This window comes from Peromyscus californicus, unplaced genomic scaffold (genome assembly GCF_007827085.1).
Source record: "Peromyscus californicus insignis strain IS unplaced genomic scaffold, ASM782708v3 Scaffold_22__1_contigs__length_63687245, whole genome shotgun sequence".
Lineage (NCBI taxonomy): Eukaryota > Metazoa > Chordata > Mammalia > Rodentia > Cricetidae > Peromyscus > Peromyscus californicus.
Window position 1 is genome coordinate 40281271 of NW_026294525.1, and position 19796 is coordinate 40301066.

Consider the following 19796-nt stretch of genomic DNA (forward strand, 5'->3'; position numbering starts at 1 on the left):
CCTGAGATCATCAGAAACATTGATATTTACATTTCATAACAGTAGCAAAATTACAGGTATGAAATAGCAATGAAAATAATTTTGTGGTTGGGAGTCACCACATGAGGAATAAAGGGTCACGATTAGGAAGGTTGAGAACCAACGCTCTAGAGGCTAAATTCCAATTTCAGTGCTCTTTCCTCCTTTCCTCCTCCTCATTAGAATCACGTACTGTGACTCTTAACCCTGCTGTCTACACTTGAACAGTACTCCGAAGTCTTCTTTCAACTTCATAGTTATTTGTGACTTTTTCTATAATGTCATCCTTCTTAAGTCTTTCCATTTCTCCAAATCTCCAAGAAATTTCTCCTATAACACTGAGTCTTGCTCCCTCTTCACTTAGACATAGAGCTCAAACAGAGTTTTGACTATCAGTGTGTCTTCTCTCCTGTCTAGTTCTCTTATCAAATAATGCTGTTTCTTACTGTTTATTACCTGAGTCATTGCATTGACTGTTGAACGACAGAATGACTTTCTGATTTGGGTCATTCTTCCTTTTCATGTCTACCCAGATTGCTTCCCAAAAGAATCTTATAATGAATAGGTCATTAATATGAGAAAAATCCAATAACTTTTCAGTGAACATTGATTTAAGTTGATGCTCTTTATTTAGCAAAAGGATGTAGAAACTCCAAGATATAGATGTAAACTTTACCATAATTTGTCCCATCATTATATTTTTTTTTTAGGAATTATCATTCTTATCTCTAACTACCCAAGTTCTTGTGCTTTCTTGACAGCCATTGTCAATGAGATGGTTCCTATAAATACTTAGAATAAGTTGATGGGAAGAGTGAGGCTCTAGACATTTAGAGAAAATGGCCTCATGCCTCTCTTTTCTATGTTACTTCAGCAAAGTTAATTTTCAGTCTTCATTGTTTCTCAGTTGTCTTTTAAGAAGTTGAGATTTTCTATGTATTTCTTAGGTGTATTTTTAAGTTTCCATGAAAACATATATATAGAGTACCTGGCATAGCAAAAAATATTTATAGTTTTTTGATGTTACTGAAAAGGTATTTTTTTTTTTTTTTTTTTTGGTTTTTCGAGACAGGGTTTCTCTGTGTAGCTTTGCGCCTTTCCTGGAACTCACTTGGTAGCCCAGGCTGGCCTCGAACTCACAGAGATCCGCCTGGCTCTGCCTCCCGAGTGCTGGGATTAAAGGCGTGCGCCACCACCGCCAGGCTGAAAAGGTATTTTTAATGAGTAAATTAAAAAAAAATAAACTCTGCAAATTGTTTTAGTTTTAGTATTCTAAACACACCTATCATGCAGAAATATCCACATGGTAAGTCTCACCTTTAGGATGAAAATCTGAACTTTACATCACCTAAGAGAATACTGTGAATACAAGTTCCTAATTAATCCATTTGCACACATCAAATAGTGTTATTAATTGTGCTTTGGATAATTGGTTATCCAAACTCGGGAGTTGTTTTAACAGAGTTTGAAACTGATAACTCTCCTGAACAATGTGGATTTCACTTTTGTTATATTTCAAGTTAATTTAAAATATGGCTTCTAATGTGAAATTTGCATTAGTTAATTGGCAATAATTAATATTGAATATTAATGGCTGTTTTATTTAGGCTTATTATTGTTATGAAGAAATAACATGACCAAAAGCAAGTTGGGGAAGGTAGGGTTTATTTGGCTTATACTTGCACATCATAGTCTATCCTTGAAAGAAGTCGGGATGGGAACTCAAACAGGGCAAGAACCTGAAGGCAGGAGCCAATGTAGAGATTATGGAGGAGTGCTGCTTACTGGCTTGTTCCTGCTTACTAGCTTGCTCAGCCTGTGTTTTTGTAGATCCCTGGACCACTAGCCCACAATGGGCTCAGCTTTCCCTTATCAATAGGTTGTTAACAAAATTCCCTATAGGCCTGCCTACAGCCAGATACTGTGGAGATGTTTTCTTAATGGAGGTTCCCTCCTCTCAAATGACTTTAGCTTATATAAAGTTGACATAAAACTAACCACCTCAATGGCTTTCCATAAAATACATAAGTCAAGAATACATCCCAATATAGTAATTCGTACTTTGAACAGTCCAGTTTTATGTTGTCTGTTTTATTGTTGATATTCTACATAATTTTGTTTATAATTACATTTACATAGGCATGTCTTCATTTAAGAACTAATAATTCCTTGGCTATTTTTTTTAAAACACTTTGGCTTGATGGAATTTATCATGCCTATTTTTAAATAGTCCCCTTTCTTTTGACATGTTGTATTACATTATCTATTTTTATAATACATTATCTATCATATAGAAATCCAGTTTGGTATTTGAAGTAGCACTTCTCAATGTGTGCTCAGCAGATCTTTGGAATCACCTAACTCTTTCAAGTGACATATAACTCAAGCCCTTGTTGGGCAAGCATGGAGGAACTAAGCTTGGATCCCCAGCACACACATAAAAACTGGACTTGGTAGCATGTTTTTGTGCACTCAGTCTCCCATGGTAAGACATGGGTCAGAGTCAGTTCATGCACCAGATAACCTGGCTGACATATACAGCACTCAACAAGAGACTCTGTCCCAGATAAGGGTGGAGGGAAACCCAAGGTAGTCCTTTAACCTGCAACATGTAATTGCTTCCTCAGAAACATGAACATGCATACACACACACACACACACACACACACACACATACACACACACACACACACACACACATACACATTGACATATTGACTAAAATAAAATCCTTCTTTCTAGCATCCATTCCCTATAACATTTTCCACCCCCTTATTCTGATAAATGTACATTGGAATTCTCCAGAGACCTAATGATACATGAATGCATCAATGCATTAAGAGAATAGATGCTTGGGATTCTTTCAAAATGAATTATTAAATGATTGCTCTAATTTCCAAACATCAATTACCAATATATTATCTATATAAACAAAAGTTCTTTGGAGTCCTCAATCTTTTTTAAGATTTTTAAAAAAAAATCTCTCTGAGAATCACTATTCTAGATAATATAAAACTAATGGGACCAACACAAAATTGTCTCCTTAAAATTTAAAAGTTTTATAATTGTCCACCCTATGTCCCACTGGCACTGATGCTAGACTGCCTATTTCTTTATGACTAATAAATTCTAACCAAAACTTGAACTCATACAACATACATATGTCTGTTTAGCAAACACTTTGTACAGATAATATATGGAGATTATATACAAGTATGTTATATGTGTATAAAGTGTGCAATCTCCTAACTGCCAACATATGGGGCCTTCAGTTTGTCTCCTTCATCAGCCTCACAGAACCTATGCTATCCTGCCTCCATCATGACTTAGATTTTACTCAGGAAGCAGATCTGAATCTCTTTCAGTTATTTTAAATTTTTTATTGAAAATACATATTTCATACAGTATATTCTCATCACAGTTTCCACTCCTTTGTTTCACCCTAAATTCTCTGCACCACATTTTCTTTCTCTCCCTCCCTAGGAAAACCAACAGTCCAATAGAAAAACAAGCAAACCAGAATAAGAAAGGCAAAGAAACAAAGAAAGTAAAATACAAAGCACAAAAAAAACACATATACAGGAAAACATACACATATACAACACACACACACACACACACACACACACACACACACACACACACACACCATACAGAAAACCCATAAAAACACAAAGTTAGAAACCATAACAGAGCCAGGTGGTGGTGGCGCATGCCTTTAATTCCAGCACTCAGGAGGCAGAAGCAGAGGCAGGCAGATCTCTGTGAGTTCGAGGCCAGTCTGGGCTACCAAGTAATTTCCAGGAAAGGCACAAAGCTACACAGAGAAACCCTGTCTCGAAGAACCCAAAAATAAATAAATAAATAAATAAATGAATTAATTAATGAATGAATGGATAAATAAATAAATAAATAAATAAATAGAAAAGAAACCATAATAGATAAGCAAAAGAAATAAGGTAAAAAATTAATAATAAATAAATAAATAAACAAAGCATTACGAGACAAACTCCAAAAATACCACTTGCGTTCATTTTGTGTTTGCCATCTCGTGCTGGCCATGGGTCCTCTCTTAAGTGTGGTTTCCATATCCAGTGAGACTCCATTGGAGAAAACGCTTTTTCCTCTGTGAGTGGTCATTAACTGGTGAGAGATACTGGGTTCGGAATTGTGGCTCATGGCCACTTTCTTTTCAGTGCTGAGACCCCACCTGACCCAGACCTGTGCAGGTCCTTTATACGCAGCCACACTCCGTGAGTTTGTATGTGTGTCCGGAACTCACTGTTTCCTTGATGTCGCCCATCCACCCTGGCTCTTAAATTTTTCCACCTCCTCTTCCACATAGTTCCCTGAGTTGTGAGGAGAGAGATTTGAAGAAGACCTCCCATTTAGGATTGAGTGTGCCAAGGTTTCTCATGCTCTGAACAATATCCAGTATGAGAGTGGGGTTTGGGGACTGGTGGTATGGCTTAGCAGTTAAAGTGTAGTTAATGCTCTTGAAGAGGACCAGAATTCAGTTCCTAGCACCATATCAGGAAGACAACCCACAAACACTTATAACTCCAGCTTCAGGAGTTCGGCCATGCTCTAGAGAAGTGGTTCTCAACCTGTGTCTCATGATCCCATTGTGAGTTGAAGGACCCTTCCACAGGAGTTGTCTAAGACCATCCTGTATATCAGATATTTACATTACTATTCATAACAGTAGGGAAACTACAGTTATGAAGGAGTAACAAAAACAATTTTATGGTTGGGGGTCACCACAACACAAGGAACTGTATTAAAGGGTCACAGCATTAGGAAGGTTGAGCACCACTTACAAGAGGCACTGTACTGACATGCACACACCCACACAGACACAAAGTTAAAAGAATAAAAATATGTTTTAAAAATATAGTTAAGTTTCATTTATGCTTATCCTGGGGGAAAGAACTGCTGAGAATAAGTGTTTTAATTTTTGGTATGTTATAACCTACCAACAGTTATGTATGTTTCTGTAGATGAGGACCTTGTACCATTTTGAGTTTGTGCATAAATTTCATGTAAGCACACTAATTCTTAAAGGAAGAAGATCTCTTTCTTCATCTAGATAGTCTGGCATCGTTTTCAAAAGATACATACTACGTTGCTTCCAAACATCATGTCACCACTTGCAGATTTCCTTTATTTATAGCTGTAGATCAGTTGGGTTAAGATTATGGCCATATCATCAGTATTTAGTGAGCTAATCCAACATTTGAATAAACTTTAAAACAGGTCAATTCAAACTTTAATTACGAACTATAAAAATGGTGCTAGTAATTTTGTTTTCCGTTTTGTTCTTTTACATAATAATCTTTCTCCTTGAAGGTCACATTTCTTTTCTATTCGAGAAAATTCAAATACTGACCTATCTTACCTCTTTTCCATTTATTAGTTAAAATATGCAAATTCTGAGTAAATAAAACAATAACAAGTACTAAAAGAGTGCAGTGAAAGTCAAGATTGCTCCAGTATATTGTATTAGTGTTGTCTGATTTAAAATTACATCTGCACAATTCCATATGTGCCTGCAAGTCAGAATGCATAAAAGACAAAGTAATTTTCAAAATATAATTGAGGTTTAATTAAAGTTTCATGTCATTTTTCTCTAGTTTCGTTGAGGTATAATGGTAAAAACAAATTGTATGTTTGGAGATGTACAACATGAAGGTTTAATACACACATGCATCAAGATATAATTATGATGCCTAAGCTAATTAGCATATTAATTGGCTTAGTTAACTTTTGTAGTAAGAACTTTACATTACTGTCTGTTGTCTTAGAGAATTGTGTGTGTGTGTGTGTGTGTATGTGTGTGTGTGTGTGTGTGTGTGTGTGTGTGTGTGTGTGTGTGTGTGTGTGAGATGTGGGGTTTTTTTGTGTGTACATGTGTATGTGCAGGTATGTGCACATGCATGTTGAAGTTACAGGTCCATTTCAGGTGTTCTCTTCCATAGCCCCCCACCTTGGCTTTTGAGGCAAGATTTTTACTGACCCTGATGTTCATTGTTTTGGGAATGTCAGCAAGCTCCAGAGATCCTCCTGCTTTCCCATGCCCAGGGCCAGAATTACAGATGTGTACCACCACACCTGATTTTTTATGTTGATTTAGAGCATCCAAACACAAATTGTCATGTTTCTTTTTCTCTAAATACTTGTTATTATTTGACATTATTTGATAATGGTCATTCTGACATGCAATGTGATGTCTTATAATGATTTTTTTGGGGGGGAGGGTTTACAAGACAGGGTTTCTCTATGCAGATTTGGTGCTTGTCCTGGACTTCACTCTGTAGACCAGGCTAGACTCAAACTCACAGAGATCTGCCTGTCTCTGCCTCCCGAGTGCTGGGATCAAAGGGATGTGCCACCACCGTCCGGCTTACTTATAATGATTTTTAATTCATTTCCATGAAAATTGATGAGATTGACCACATTTTTATGTTACTGTTTACCATGTGTGTATATTTTATGGATATTTTTAATTGGGCTATTTTTTTCTCTCCAGGCATATGACTTACTTGTTTGTAATCTCCTATTAGCTATATGATTTGCATATATTTTTATCTCATTTAAGTTGTCTTTTTAACCTCAGAATTGTTTGCTTTGTTGCTTAGAATGTTTTGATGTGATGTATCCCATCCTCTGATATGATGTGTCCCGTCCTTTGTCCCTCTGCTTTGGAAGCAGCTCTGTGCTGCCCCTCTACACCCGCTTCCCAAGTCAGAATGCTTGAACTAAGATGCACTTAGGATTAGCGATCTATAACTGGTAAAATCTTTAAGTAGAGTGTTTTCCTTCGAACAAAAAAAAGGCTGTAGACTGATTTACTTTTCATTTTTGTTCTCTAGAAGATTCCAAAGACACATCAGCTTCAAAGAAAGACAAAGGTGAGTTTGTTACTTTTTACCCATTTACACATTTTCTCTCAAGGATGCAGTGGTTTTCTTCCCATTGCTTGTTTGTTTAATTTAATGTTTTGAACCTCTTTGTACAATTATTGGAATTTCTAGGCAACATTTATGTGGTAGAATTATTTTTTAATAATATTGTATTTTTACAAACTATGCATTTCCTGATATACTGAAAAAAACGAGCTGGACATTATTTAACAGTAATTACCAGGTGCGTTCATTGATTAATCTGCAGAAATATTCTTTAAAAATTATCAAGTTTAAAGATAATTTTATGAAGTAGGGCAAACCTACTATTTCATCAAGAATTACTCTTAATTAAGAAAAAGTCACCTATAATAAAAGCCCTCTCATAATGAGAATACAAGGAAGTAAGAAAGGGAGGATAGGACCTGGAACATACACACACACACATACACACACACACACACACACACACACACACACACACACACACACATACATACACACACATACACACTTACAAACACACACATATACACACACATACACACACACATATATACATACATACACACATACATACACACACACACATACACATATTGAGAAAAGAAAATAAAACTTTCATATTAGCATCCATCTCCTATAACCTTTTCCACTCCCTTGTTCTGATGAACATACATTAGAGTTCTCCAGAGAATGCCAAAACAGAAATGTATCATTGCTCTAAGAGAATATATGCTTGAGATTCTTTCAAAATGTATTTTAAAATGTTTGCTTTATTTTCCAAACATAATTACCAGTGGATGTATTATCTATATAAACAAAAGCTCTCTGGAGTCTTCAAACTCTCCTTAAGATTAAAAAGTCACTTGATGACACTATTCTAAGGAATAAACAATGGAAATATGGAGACATGTGCTCATACGTACACACTCATACACAGATACAATATACACATAATAGAAATAAATGTTTGAAGAATATAGTTAAGATTTTATTCTACTTGGAATTAGTGGTTGAGTATGTTATAACATACAAACTCTTATGTATGTTTCTATGGATGAGATCTTTGTACCACTTTGTGTTTGTACAGAAATTTGTATACATATACAAATTCCTTAAAAAAGTCAGTTATTTTTCCTCATTTAGATAGTCTGGCATCATTTTCAAAAAGATACACATTATCTTATTCCAAATATCATCTCACCATTTGTAGATTTCCTTTATTTATAGCTGTTGATCAGTCCGGTTAAGATTATGGCCATTTCATCCGTATTTAAATGAGCTAAGACAAAATAATAAATTTTAAAACAGGTCAATTCAACCTTTAATTACAAACTATAAAAATGGTGCTAGTAATTTTGTTTTGTTTTCCATTTTATTCTTATGTTATAATAATGTTTCACCTTAGAGGTCACATTTTTTTTTTCTATTAGACAAAATTCAAATACTGTCCTACCTTACCCCTTTCACATTTATTAGTTAAAATGTGGCATGTAAACTTTAAGCAAATAAGCCGGGCGGTGGTGGCGCACGCCTTTAATCCCAGCACTCAGGAGGCAGAGCCAGGCGGATCTCTGTGAGTTCAAGGCCAGCCTGGGCTACCAAGTGAGTTCCAGGAAAGGCGCAAAGCTACACAGAGAAACCCTGTCTCGAAAAATCAAAAAAAAAAAAAAAAACAAAAACAAAAACAAAAACAAAAAAAAACAATTATAAGTACTAAAAGACTGCAGTGAAAAATCAAAAGACTGTTCCAGTATATTGTGTTAGTGTTGTCTCTGATTTAAACTTTCTTCCACACGATTCCATTTGTGCCTGCAAGTCAGAACGCATAAAAGACATGGTAATTTTCAAAATATAACTGAGTTACTGTTTATGTCTTTGAGTTTCAGTTCAAATTTAATGTCTTTTTTCTCTAGTTTCTTTGAGGTATAATTGGTAAAGAAAAATTGTACATTTTAAGTTGTACAGTCTGATGGCTTAATATACATATGAATCAAAATATAATTATGATCATTAAGCTGATTAACATACTGATTGTTTCAATTAACTTTTGTAGTAAGAATTTTACATTAAAATCTGTTGTCTTAGAGAATGTGTGTGTGTGTGTGTGTGTGTGTGTGTGTGTGTGTGTGTGTCCACATGCTATGGTTGTATGTGTGTTTTTCTGTACACATGCATTCTTACAGGTGCATGCACATGTATGCTGAAGCTACATGTCTATGATAGGTGTTTTCCCACTTAACTCTCCACGTTAGCTTCTCAGGTGTGATTTCTGACTGACTCTGATGCTCATTGATTTGGGATTGTCAGCAAGCTTCAGAGATCCTCCTGTTTCCTCACATCCAGGGCTAGGATGATAGATCTGCACCACCACGTGTTAGGTTTATTCTGGACATCCAAACCCACGCTCTCATACTTGCAAGCTCTTTACCCACTGAACCATCTCTCCAGGCACTATCTTAGAAAATTTCATATGCATGATGAGCCTGAGCATGCCCTGAACATGAACCCCCAGGTGGAGTTGCTGAATATTATATAACAAATCCATTTTCTATGGTTTTGAAAAACTCCATAAATTTTCTTTGGTGACCAGACCAATTTAATTTCCAACCAAGAAAGTAAAAAAGCTTCTTTTCCTCTTAATACTTGCTTTATTTGACATTATTTGATAATAGTCAATTTGACATGTGATGTCTTACAATGATTGTTACTTTATTTCCGTGACAATTCATTTTTTTAAATATATATATATATATATCTGAATCATGTTTATTTATATATTCCTTTAATTATTTTATTTTTATAAATATATTTAATATTTATTTATTTATTTTATACTCTTCCCCCACCTCCCCCACCTGATCCCTCAAGTTCCTAACCCACATGTTCCCAGTCCAAACCAGGAAATCTCTTCTATTTCCCCTTCCCATGGAGATCCAAGTGTCCTCCTTTGAGCCTTCCTTATTACCTAGCCTCTCTGGGTCTGTGAATTGTGACATAGTTATTGACCACATTTGTATGTATCTTTTGACAATGTGTATACCTTTTATGGATACTTATAATTGGGCTATCTTTTTCTCTCTAGGCATATGACTTCCATATTTTACATATTAATCTTCTATTATGTATATGGTTTACAAATATTTTATCTCATTTTATAAGTTGTCTTTTCATTCTCTTATCTGTTTGCTTTGTTGCTTAGAAACATTTTGATGTGATGTGTCCCTTACTTTAATGTGATGTGTCCCATACTTTGATGTGATATATCCTGTACTTTGATGTGATGTGTCCTGTACTTTGATGTGATGTGTCCTGTACTTTGATGTAATATGTCCTGTACTTTGATGTGATATGTCCTGTACTTTGTCTCTCTGCTTTGGAACAGCTCAGTGTTGCCCCCTTTAAACCCATTTCCCAAGTCAGAATGCTTGATTTAGATGCTGCATTTAGATTAGCGACCTACAACTCATAAAAAAAAAAAAAAATACCTTAAGTAGAGCATTTTCCCTTGAGCAACAAAAAGCATTTAGAATGTGATTTACTTTTATTTTTGTATTCTAGAAGATTCCAAAGATGCACCAGTTTCAAAGAAAGACAAAGGTGAGTCAGTTGCATTCTGCTCCTTTCCACATTTTCTCTCAAGGACGCAATGTTTTGCTTTTTATTGTCTGTGTGTTTTAGTTTAATGTTTTCGATCTCTTTCTATAATTATTAACATCTATGTGGTAGATTTATTTTTTAATAGTTCCATATTTTTTACCAACTATTCATTTCCTTGAATATTGAGGAAGAGTTGGATGGACATTATTTACATATAATAATCAGATACATTTATTGTCTAATCTGTAGAAATGTTCTTTAAGATTATCATGTTTAATGATAACAAAATTATCACTTCATTGAGTGCAAACCTATTATTTTGTCAAGAATTGCTCCTAATTAAGAAAAAAGTCACCAGTAGCAACAGCCTTCTCATAAAGGGAAAAAACAAAGAAGTAAGGGAGGGAAGATAGGAACTAGAAAAGACACATACACACACACATACACACACACACACACACACACACACACACACACACACACACACACACACATATACTTAGTGCATGCACTCAGAAAAACTTGCTACCTCCAGATGTCTAATCTAAACCAAACATTTCCAAATGTCTCTGTCTGGAAAGTGAGAATTGGAACTAGCTTGGTCAGTTTTTGTCATTGTTGTTTGCTGAAGAGCTCCTAGCTTCTGACTTTGGACTACAACACACTCATTTTACGTTCTGCTCGTATTCTGTGAATAGTAAAAGTTGTCCAAGATTTCTTCTTGCTATGAAATATATGTTCTGTAACTGGTCTTGGACTTCATTAAAAATGTAAAAAGCATTGCTTTGAAAAAAGACAGTAAGATAAATGGATACCCATGTCTTGCAAAACAAATTTTAGGTTTAATCTTGTATTAAAGTGTGTTACTGGAAAATGTATCAATTGTCATTTTTATAATTGGTGAGAATGTCAATTGATTTAGCAATTTAAGATACAAGCATTCCTTTTAAAACTAAAAATAGACCTAATACATCATCTATCACTTCCACTATTGAATATATCTTCAAATGAAACAAATCATTATTATCACAACATGATACCTGCACTTCCATATTAATTACAGCACTGTTTACACAGCCATAGCACAGAATGAACACAGATGCCTGTTTGTAAATGAGAGGTACAAGAATTTTGGCGTATATACACAATGGGTTATTATTTAACCAAAAACCAAACCAAACAAAACAAACAAAAAAACCTGTAAGCTGCTATCTGCAGCAAAACGGAAGGGTCTGAAAGTCATTGTGTTAAGTGAAATAAGACAAGTACCACATACCATCACCATGTTTTCAAAACTAGATCTCAATTGCATACCAGAGCAGAATGGAGCAATTGTGATAAAGTGGGGACAGCAAAAGATAAGTAATGAATGACTCAACTAAAGAACAGCGAAACCCAGAAAGGATGAATTCTGTTTTCCCATAGTGCACTAGAGTAACCATTGGTTAAAAGCGTCTATGTGATAATTTGAAATAATGAAAGAAAACTGCAAACCCTCCAGTACATAAAGAGTCAGAATTATTTATGTAGATACTACCTTTACAATTTTTATACCTGAGCATCAAAGACCACATCTTAAGAAATGAGCACATGCCAGTTCATCCCCATCCATTAGCACCCCAACCAAAAGGGCCAGCCTTCCTGTTGATACAGTTGCCAAGAGCGTGTTTCTTTACCTAGGTATTCATTTTTATGAGGAAAGTTGAATTGAATCTAAATAAAAACCTCGGGTGTGTAAGAAGGGTATTTTCTGCCACTAAAATACTGTGCTTATGTATAGAAGACTCACACCGTGTACATCATATGTATCTCTGCACATATTAGTACTTACCTTTTAAATTTTTCTCCTCTAGAAGTAACTGATGAGGTACCTTCCCCAAAGAAGCAAAAAAGTAAGTTTATAATTAAATTCAAAAAACAACTAACTCCTCCAATAATGTAGATACTACTTAGAAATTTAAACTGAGAGCCTCCCAAGAACAGTAATTAAAGAAAAAAGATTTTTAAAACTGGCCTGAAGAATGACCTTAAAGTGAACCATTTATATTTCAAAGAGAAACTTGTCGTTTTCGTGTCAGGAAAGAAGTGCAGAGTTGGATAACTCTAAGTAATGATTGAAGTGGCATTTATCACAAACCATTCTGTACAATTCTGATCCTGGGCTTTCTAGGTGAATCTTGCTTAAATGTGAGTTCCTGTCTGCTATATAACAGAACAGTAGAAGTGAGGTGCTGAAATTCTTTAAATCAATTTTTGTTAAAATATAAAAATAGGTTTCAGCAATTCAGTTGCTTGGAAATTCATTCCCAAGATTCAAATTTCCTTTTGACATCCCTGGATACCTGGCAAGCTTTTGGCAGACAATCTCTGGGATCCTTGATTCTAGAATCCAATCAGTATTCACATGCAGTTGTAAAACTTGGTGCTCAAAATTATCATTATCCCAGTGCTTCCAAATTAGAATTTTTTCCTATGTTAAAGCAGTAAATCATGGATACACACACACATATGGATATATGGATATCTATATATATACAAATTAAACCTTCACCAGGCAGAATAGAAGAGGCAGTTTTAAAATGATGACCAGCAAGGTCATCACAAATAATGCTTTAAAGTAAAGAACTGAATATGTATCTGAGAAAATAATTCCTATAGGATGTGCATGGTCTCTTCCATGCCTTCTGCAGAAATTTGCTGAAGTGGTTTATTAATTGAGAGGTTTGGATGCCTACTACGCTGCAAGCATTGCTGGTGATACTGACATGTCAGAAACACATAAAAGATGATCACTGGAATGCTTCATACAATCAGACTGTGAGAAATACAGGAGTATAAGCAGTCTTGATGTAATTATTTCAGATACCATTGCAAAATTCATGAAGAAGCAATTATTATCCATGCTTTCACACTATCCCAATTGATAAACTACTGTTAATAATTTTCAACTAAGTTGCGTCAATAGTTGAACTCGCTTATTTCATAAATAAGCATTCAAAGAAAATTCAATATGTAGATTGTGCCCACTAATTTCCTGTTTATCTTGCCTATGTTAGAAACTGGGTGAACATGCATGAAATATTTCTGTATCGTTTCTTACAATTGCATGTGAATCTAAAATTATTTCAACATAAAAAGAAATGGAATTGAAAGTCTCCAGGCACAGTTTCTACTACTAGCACTCTAGATGCTGAGGCATGGTGATTGCTATGAGTTCAAGGCCATCCTGGGACACATACTAAGTAACTCAAGATAGCCATTGTTACAGAGCAAAAATATTTCCTTGAAGACAAAACAAAATAAAATTTAATAAAAATAAATACGTTAAATATTTTTCAAGTATTTTTCAGTAATCTTCACTCTTGGAATTTATTATATCAAAGCATTTTCCCATTTTTACCTTAACAGTAGTTTTATATCCTTGTCTTCAGGAGCCTTTAATGTAGGTTCTAAAATTTTTGGAACCAGTGATATTTTTATTAATAGCTCTTTCAACTGGAGTTAGATGCATATGTCAGGACAGCACCGGAATCTGCTAAGGCTCAAATGGAACAGACCGACCTTTCATGAAGAGGCCCTTGCATTTTAGTGTCAGGGCTGTTATTTCTCTCTGACTCCAACAGCTTCTTTGTTACTTCCATCTAATGCACACTCACTGTTACAGTCTCTGCAGCTTTGGGAGAAGAGGATTTGTGCTACCAAAGCAGAACAAAAGGGCAAGCAGGTTAATTTCTGAAAACCTGGTTATTGAGGCTGGACAGCCTCTAAGCACTCGAATCTGAAGATACCCTCAGTGTGACTCATGCCTATAACCTCAGAACTTGGGAGGCTGAGGCAAAAGGAATTTGGGAGGCTAGCCTAAGAGGTATTATTCCTTCTTTCAGCTTCTTTCCCCCATGCTTCATTTCATTCATACAAATCTGGCCTTTTCTTCCCTGGCCTTCTGCAAAATGTCTGCAATTGTTTGCAATAATATACAAGGATAGGCTGGAAAAGAGTAAAGGGTCAATAACTTTGTCTGTGATTATAGGAGAAGTGTTGCATCTCAGCACAGCTGCCTCCAAGGTGACCCGGTTTAACGTCCAGAGCTCAGGTTCTGCCCATCGCTTCACGGAATATCTTGCACTGCACTCTTTAAAAACAAATTTATTCATTTAGGTGGAGGTGGGCGATAGGCATCTAGTGTGTGGGTGTCAGAAGATACTACATTAGGAGTTGATTCCCCCTTCCATCATGTGGGTTATGGGGCTTGAACTTAGGTAGTCAAGATTGACAGCAAGCACCTTTACCCACTGAGTCATCTCATTGGCCCTGTCCTACATTCATTTCACTTTCCTGTGTTCTTCTATGCTTGAGGGGCCTGGGTTTGGGCATTGCCGGAAGAATAAAGTACGCTGTCTCAGCAGAGCTCATACCTTCAGAATTAAGATAAATGGAACAATTCGTTACTTTAGGGCTCACAGACTCTCTGGGACATTATCACATACACACACACACACACACACACACACACACACACACACACACACACACACATACCCTATGTTGGTTTATTTACTTTTCTCAGTATCCCCATCCTGATTTCTGTTGTTTTGATTTTATGCTTGAACAACCCAAGGTATAATGAAGTTTAGTTCTCCCCAGGAGCCATAGAGGCTAACTATAGTCTACTGTGGTGCCCAACTCAGTGTACCTGCTCTTCTGATGCGCAGGCCCTTCTTGTAACAAAACCATGCTCTCTTCCTTAGATCCGATCAGTTTCTTCCAATGTGTCTACTTGGATGGATACAATGGCTATGGATTTCAGTTTCCTGTCACTCCTGCCCAACGTCCTGGAGAAAACTCTGGGAAACCCAACTCTCCAGGACAGAAACAGCAAGGACAATAGACACCCGTGCATGACCCTGACAACTGCATTAGGGGGTGAAAATTGAATCTTCTCTTTAGTCCACAGTGGCACAGGCAATTGAAACTATCCAATGCTGAGATTTCATTGTAAACATTCTACCTTTCTGCCTGGCATAGAGAGATGGTGTGGACAAAGGGGTTGACTAATAAGCAAATGTGTTGGAGGGTCTAATGCTTAAGAATCTTCATGTGTGTCTGCTGCTGTGGGACGGGTACTTACATTTAGCTGTTTCTAGTCATTGTATGGTTGTATACCCATTAAAGTTTATTTTGTATTGGTCTTCTAAATATAATTGGGTAATTGGCCCATTACAAAATGAAATTTCTGGCTTCAGGTAGTTTTTAAAGTGGTAACAGACTATGTTCTAGGTGTAAATGGTAGAGGAGCGTGAATAAAAGTTGCTCTTCTGAATCATGGGAGTAAACTCAGTTTACTCAAAGACCTATGTGCATCATTATATTCGTGTCTGTTTCTAGTTCAGTTGTGGCAAGGTTCTACAACAGTTATGACTTACACCAGAGTGTTGTAAGTCCCTTGTCACATTCTTAAAACTCAAAGTATCAGACAGACAGGACATGACAAGGAACAGATGCTTGACAAATCTTATTTTTGAGGTTTGTCTTGAGCTACAATTTAGACATGTGGACATGTACTTGTAGTAAAGCATGTCTAGCAAATCATTCATTTAATACGGGAATGAGGAGATGTGAAATTATCACATGTCTCCAGATTATGTCCCAGTGAAAACATCACCTGGGTGAAGGTTTAGATAAATCAATAATCATGCGTGACCAAGGCAAACATAATTTTATTTCTCAATACATTCTTTCTGTAAAATTAAATGTTTTCTTTTTCAACTGAAAACAATACAAATGCTGTAAAAGTTCAAGTGAGACATTTTGGTCCTAGATATGTTCATGAGGTGTCTTACTTTCTTTTGACTAATTGGACATTAATGCCAATTAAATTAATGGCATTTTTTAACTTACTCATCCATGTCCATCACTATAAATAACAGTTGAGAGTGTTCATCTTCCTGGTGATACACTCAGTTTTAATGAACTTTTCTTATCAACTTTAGAAAATGTGTCTGTAATTTTTCAGCACATTTCCAGTTGCAGCTGAACCTATGACAAATTAGCTCAGGAAATGGCTTACCATTTCTGGCACTATCATCAACTCAGCATTGACTGAGCTACTCAGTGAATGACCTAGCCATGTGATTGGTTTTCAAGCAACGCAACCAACTACAGTTCTTGAGATCCAAAATACAGGTCAGTTTTATCAATCCCCGGGTAAGGTGTGGATTATATATTCAGCATTAATGTTGGAACATCAGTAACTTTTGTAAGAAAGTTAGTTTTAACCAGATGCTGACAGACTTAATTCACACCACAAAAGCCAACACCACAATGAACTAGATTCATGGAACCATTTGGAGGGGAAGGGAAACCTAGAAATACATCATTTCACATCTGAGCAGATGGTACCATCTTGCAAAGTCCCTTCATTCAGCAATTCAAAATTACAAGGAGGACAGTGGATAAAGTGTTCCCTTTAGATGCAGTTTCATCCATGCAATTTCCTGAATAAAGGAAGAGAGAGCAAATGTGATAGTTGTTTTAAAATTCACATAACAGGATGGTTTATCCACTATGTTAGCCTTCAGTGACTGTGTACCAAGCGCTTAGTCTTTCAACTCTGTGTCAGGTACTATACTGTGTAACAAAATACAGCAATAGATTTTACTTAGTGCTATTCTGGCACAGTAGATGACATTGGAAAATTTACTAAAAGGACTGAATCTGTATCTCCATGTGTAAAGGAGAAGCATCAAAACAAACAGCTCAATGCTTCACAGATTTACTGTGGAGACAGATAGGTGTCTTAATATGGATATGTTTGAAAACATTTTCTGAAATTTTGTTTTTGGAGATGACACTAATTTTATCTCCATGGACTTTTAAATATCATCGTCTATTTTCTTTATGAAACAAATTGATAAAAAATTAACAGATGCTATTTAAATGCAATTGTAGATTTAGAGAAACCAATTATGGTGCAATTAACATTAACAATAATTGTTAAAGTTTGTCTAAAATTTCAATGATGATTATAATTTGAAAATATCATCTCAACTATCATCTGTTTGTATCTTTACATCAATAAAATATTTCTGGCCTTTTTGAGTTTAATGGTTTGTATCTTTAAAAGAAAAAGCATGAATAGCTAATTCTCCATTTTAAAATTTCCTCCATGGTTTATGCTTTGTTGGCCCAAATGTGTAGGTGACTGCTTACATTTTTAGCTTTGTCTAGAGGATGTGAGCTACCCTGCCCAGCCCTGTATATTCCCATCTTTCACTCCATCTTGATATTTGAAAGTATACAGGAAATAAGAACACTTCTTTTAGCCCATGCTTTCTTATTTCTCTACAGTCATGGATATTCTGTTAATCATAATTCAAATGTAACAAAAGTAATTTTGTGTGTTTTCTTCATGAAAAGGGCCTTCTGTGGACTCATTATGATATTTCCTTGTCTAAACTCTTAAGGTAAATACTTCAGAATGGTTATTGCATATTTATGAACTCTGCCTATTTCTTTGAGTAATCTTGCTGAATAAAAAGGCAAGAAGAATAACAAATATTGCAAGTAGAAAATTAAAAATTCATCTAGCCAAGCTGAAATCTTCAGAAAAAAGAAAATACTCCAAGAGAAAAAATAGGACATTTAAAAAAAAATCACTATTTTTAACCAGATTAATGTGAGAAATGTGTTCAGTAGCAATCATGTCTAATTTCTACTTCACTAATGGTGAGTAAAATTAAAGGTGAACCCAGCCTTCATAACCATTGTTTCAGAAGAAGAGATACCTGTGGATATGCCGGAAGTTACTGGTAATTTCAAAGGTAGGCCTTGGACCTTCTCTTACTCTTAAATGTCCTCGACTAGTTCTTAGGGTCTTTAAAATTTGCATTATTTTAAAATTATATTTGTATTATCTGTGTGCCTGTGTGAAGTAGTGTAACCGTGAGTATGGTACTGCAGAGACCAGAAGAGGACCTTCGATTCCCGAAAGCTGAAGTTACAGGATGTTGTGTGCTGCCCATTGCAGATGCTGGCCATCCAACTCTGGTCCTCTGAAAGAGCACCAAGTGCGATTAATTGCTGAACCATCTCTCTGGTCTGTGGGTGTTTCTCAATGACTGTTGACGATTTTTCTAGCATCCTTCAAATCTGTCCTATGAATTACAATCCGTATTGTAACCTTGTGTGCAAAGACTCATTTTCTTCTGCTCAAAAGCTGAAGAATGCCTGCCATGTTCCTTAGTCATCATCATCTGAAGCAAAAAGATTGGATCTTAGAGAGGTTAGGGAAACTAGGCAGTGGTGCCACATGCCCTTAATTCCAGCACTCAGGAGGCAGAGTCAGGCAAATCTCTGAGTTTGAGGCCAACCTGGTCTACAGAGCAAGTTTCAGGATAGCCAGGTATATGTGGAGAAACTCTGTCTCAAAATACACACACACACACACACACACACACACACACACACACACACACACACACACAGAGGATAAGGACATCTCCTTACTAGAAGAACTGCACTGTGAGCTCGGATCTTTTCTAGTCTGTCCGTATCTTTCTTGAGTTGTATGACCCCATGTGGTATCCTTATATTACTCAAGTTTCCTTTTTGTTACTGGAAGACTTATTTCTTTTTGTTATTGAAGACACAGGAACTTGGAACAACTTTCCAAGAACTCCTCTTGCTGAATTGCCTTTAGCGTTATGTCAATGTTCTCTTGTTCCTTTACCTTCATTAATCATACATAAGACATCCAGCTATTCCTGTAGGTATTTTTCCTTTGTGCACAGAATAAAGAGCAGTAGTTCCCACAAGCTATTTAACTATATAAAAATATCATTAGTCATTGCAGTGAAAAGCCCCAATAATTTCCCCAAATCGAAAGGAAGTAATAAGTCTCTTTAAATTAGTTACTGTTTCTCCAAAGATACCAAAGATACAGCCTAAAATTAAATATCTATATAGTATAAAATGCAATTGAGCTGTAGAGAAAAAACTCAGAATGAATTAAGTGAGTCATTGCTAATTCACAGTTAAGAATCATACCAGTCCCAGTGGGGAGAACATATTTACAAAGTGGTGAGAGCCAAGAGGGAAATTCCTTGCATAGCCATTTTAGCCTTCAAGACTTGGTATCACCAATATCTCTGTCTGTGAGCTGGTATCAATGACTACCGACCTGAATCAAGTCATGCTGTTTTTTTCACTTTTCTGCCTAGTGTATCCAGAGCCCACTTACATAGCCTGCCCTCTTACCAGTAGACTAACCCATGC

General features: G+C 35.9%; 1 protein-coding gene across 3 annotated transcripts in view; it reads left to right on the plus strand.

Moving 5' to 3' along the window:
• Positions 1 to 17565, plus strand: part of Trdn (triadin) — a 394997-nt gene extending 377432 nt beyond the window's left edge. For all 3 annotated transcript variants that reach the window (XM_052751301.1, XM_052751302.1, XM_052751303.1), the window contains 4 exons: positions 6891 to 6929; positions 10485 to 10523; positions 12377 to 12415; positions 15272 to 17565. In XM_052751301.1, the coding sequence (XP_052607261.1) occupies positions 6891 to 6929; positions 10485 to 10523; positions 12377 to 12415; positions 15272 to 15411 (257 nt within the window). In that variant the 3' untranslated portion in view covers positions 15412 to 17565. The remainder of the gene's footprint in view (positions 1 to 6890; positions 6930 to 10484; positions 10524 to 12376; positions 12416 to 15271) is intronic.
• Positions 17566 to 19796: the final 2231 nt, after the last annotated feature.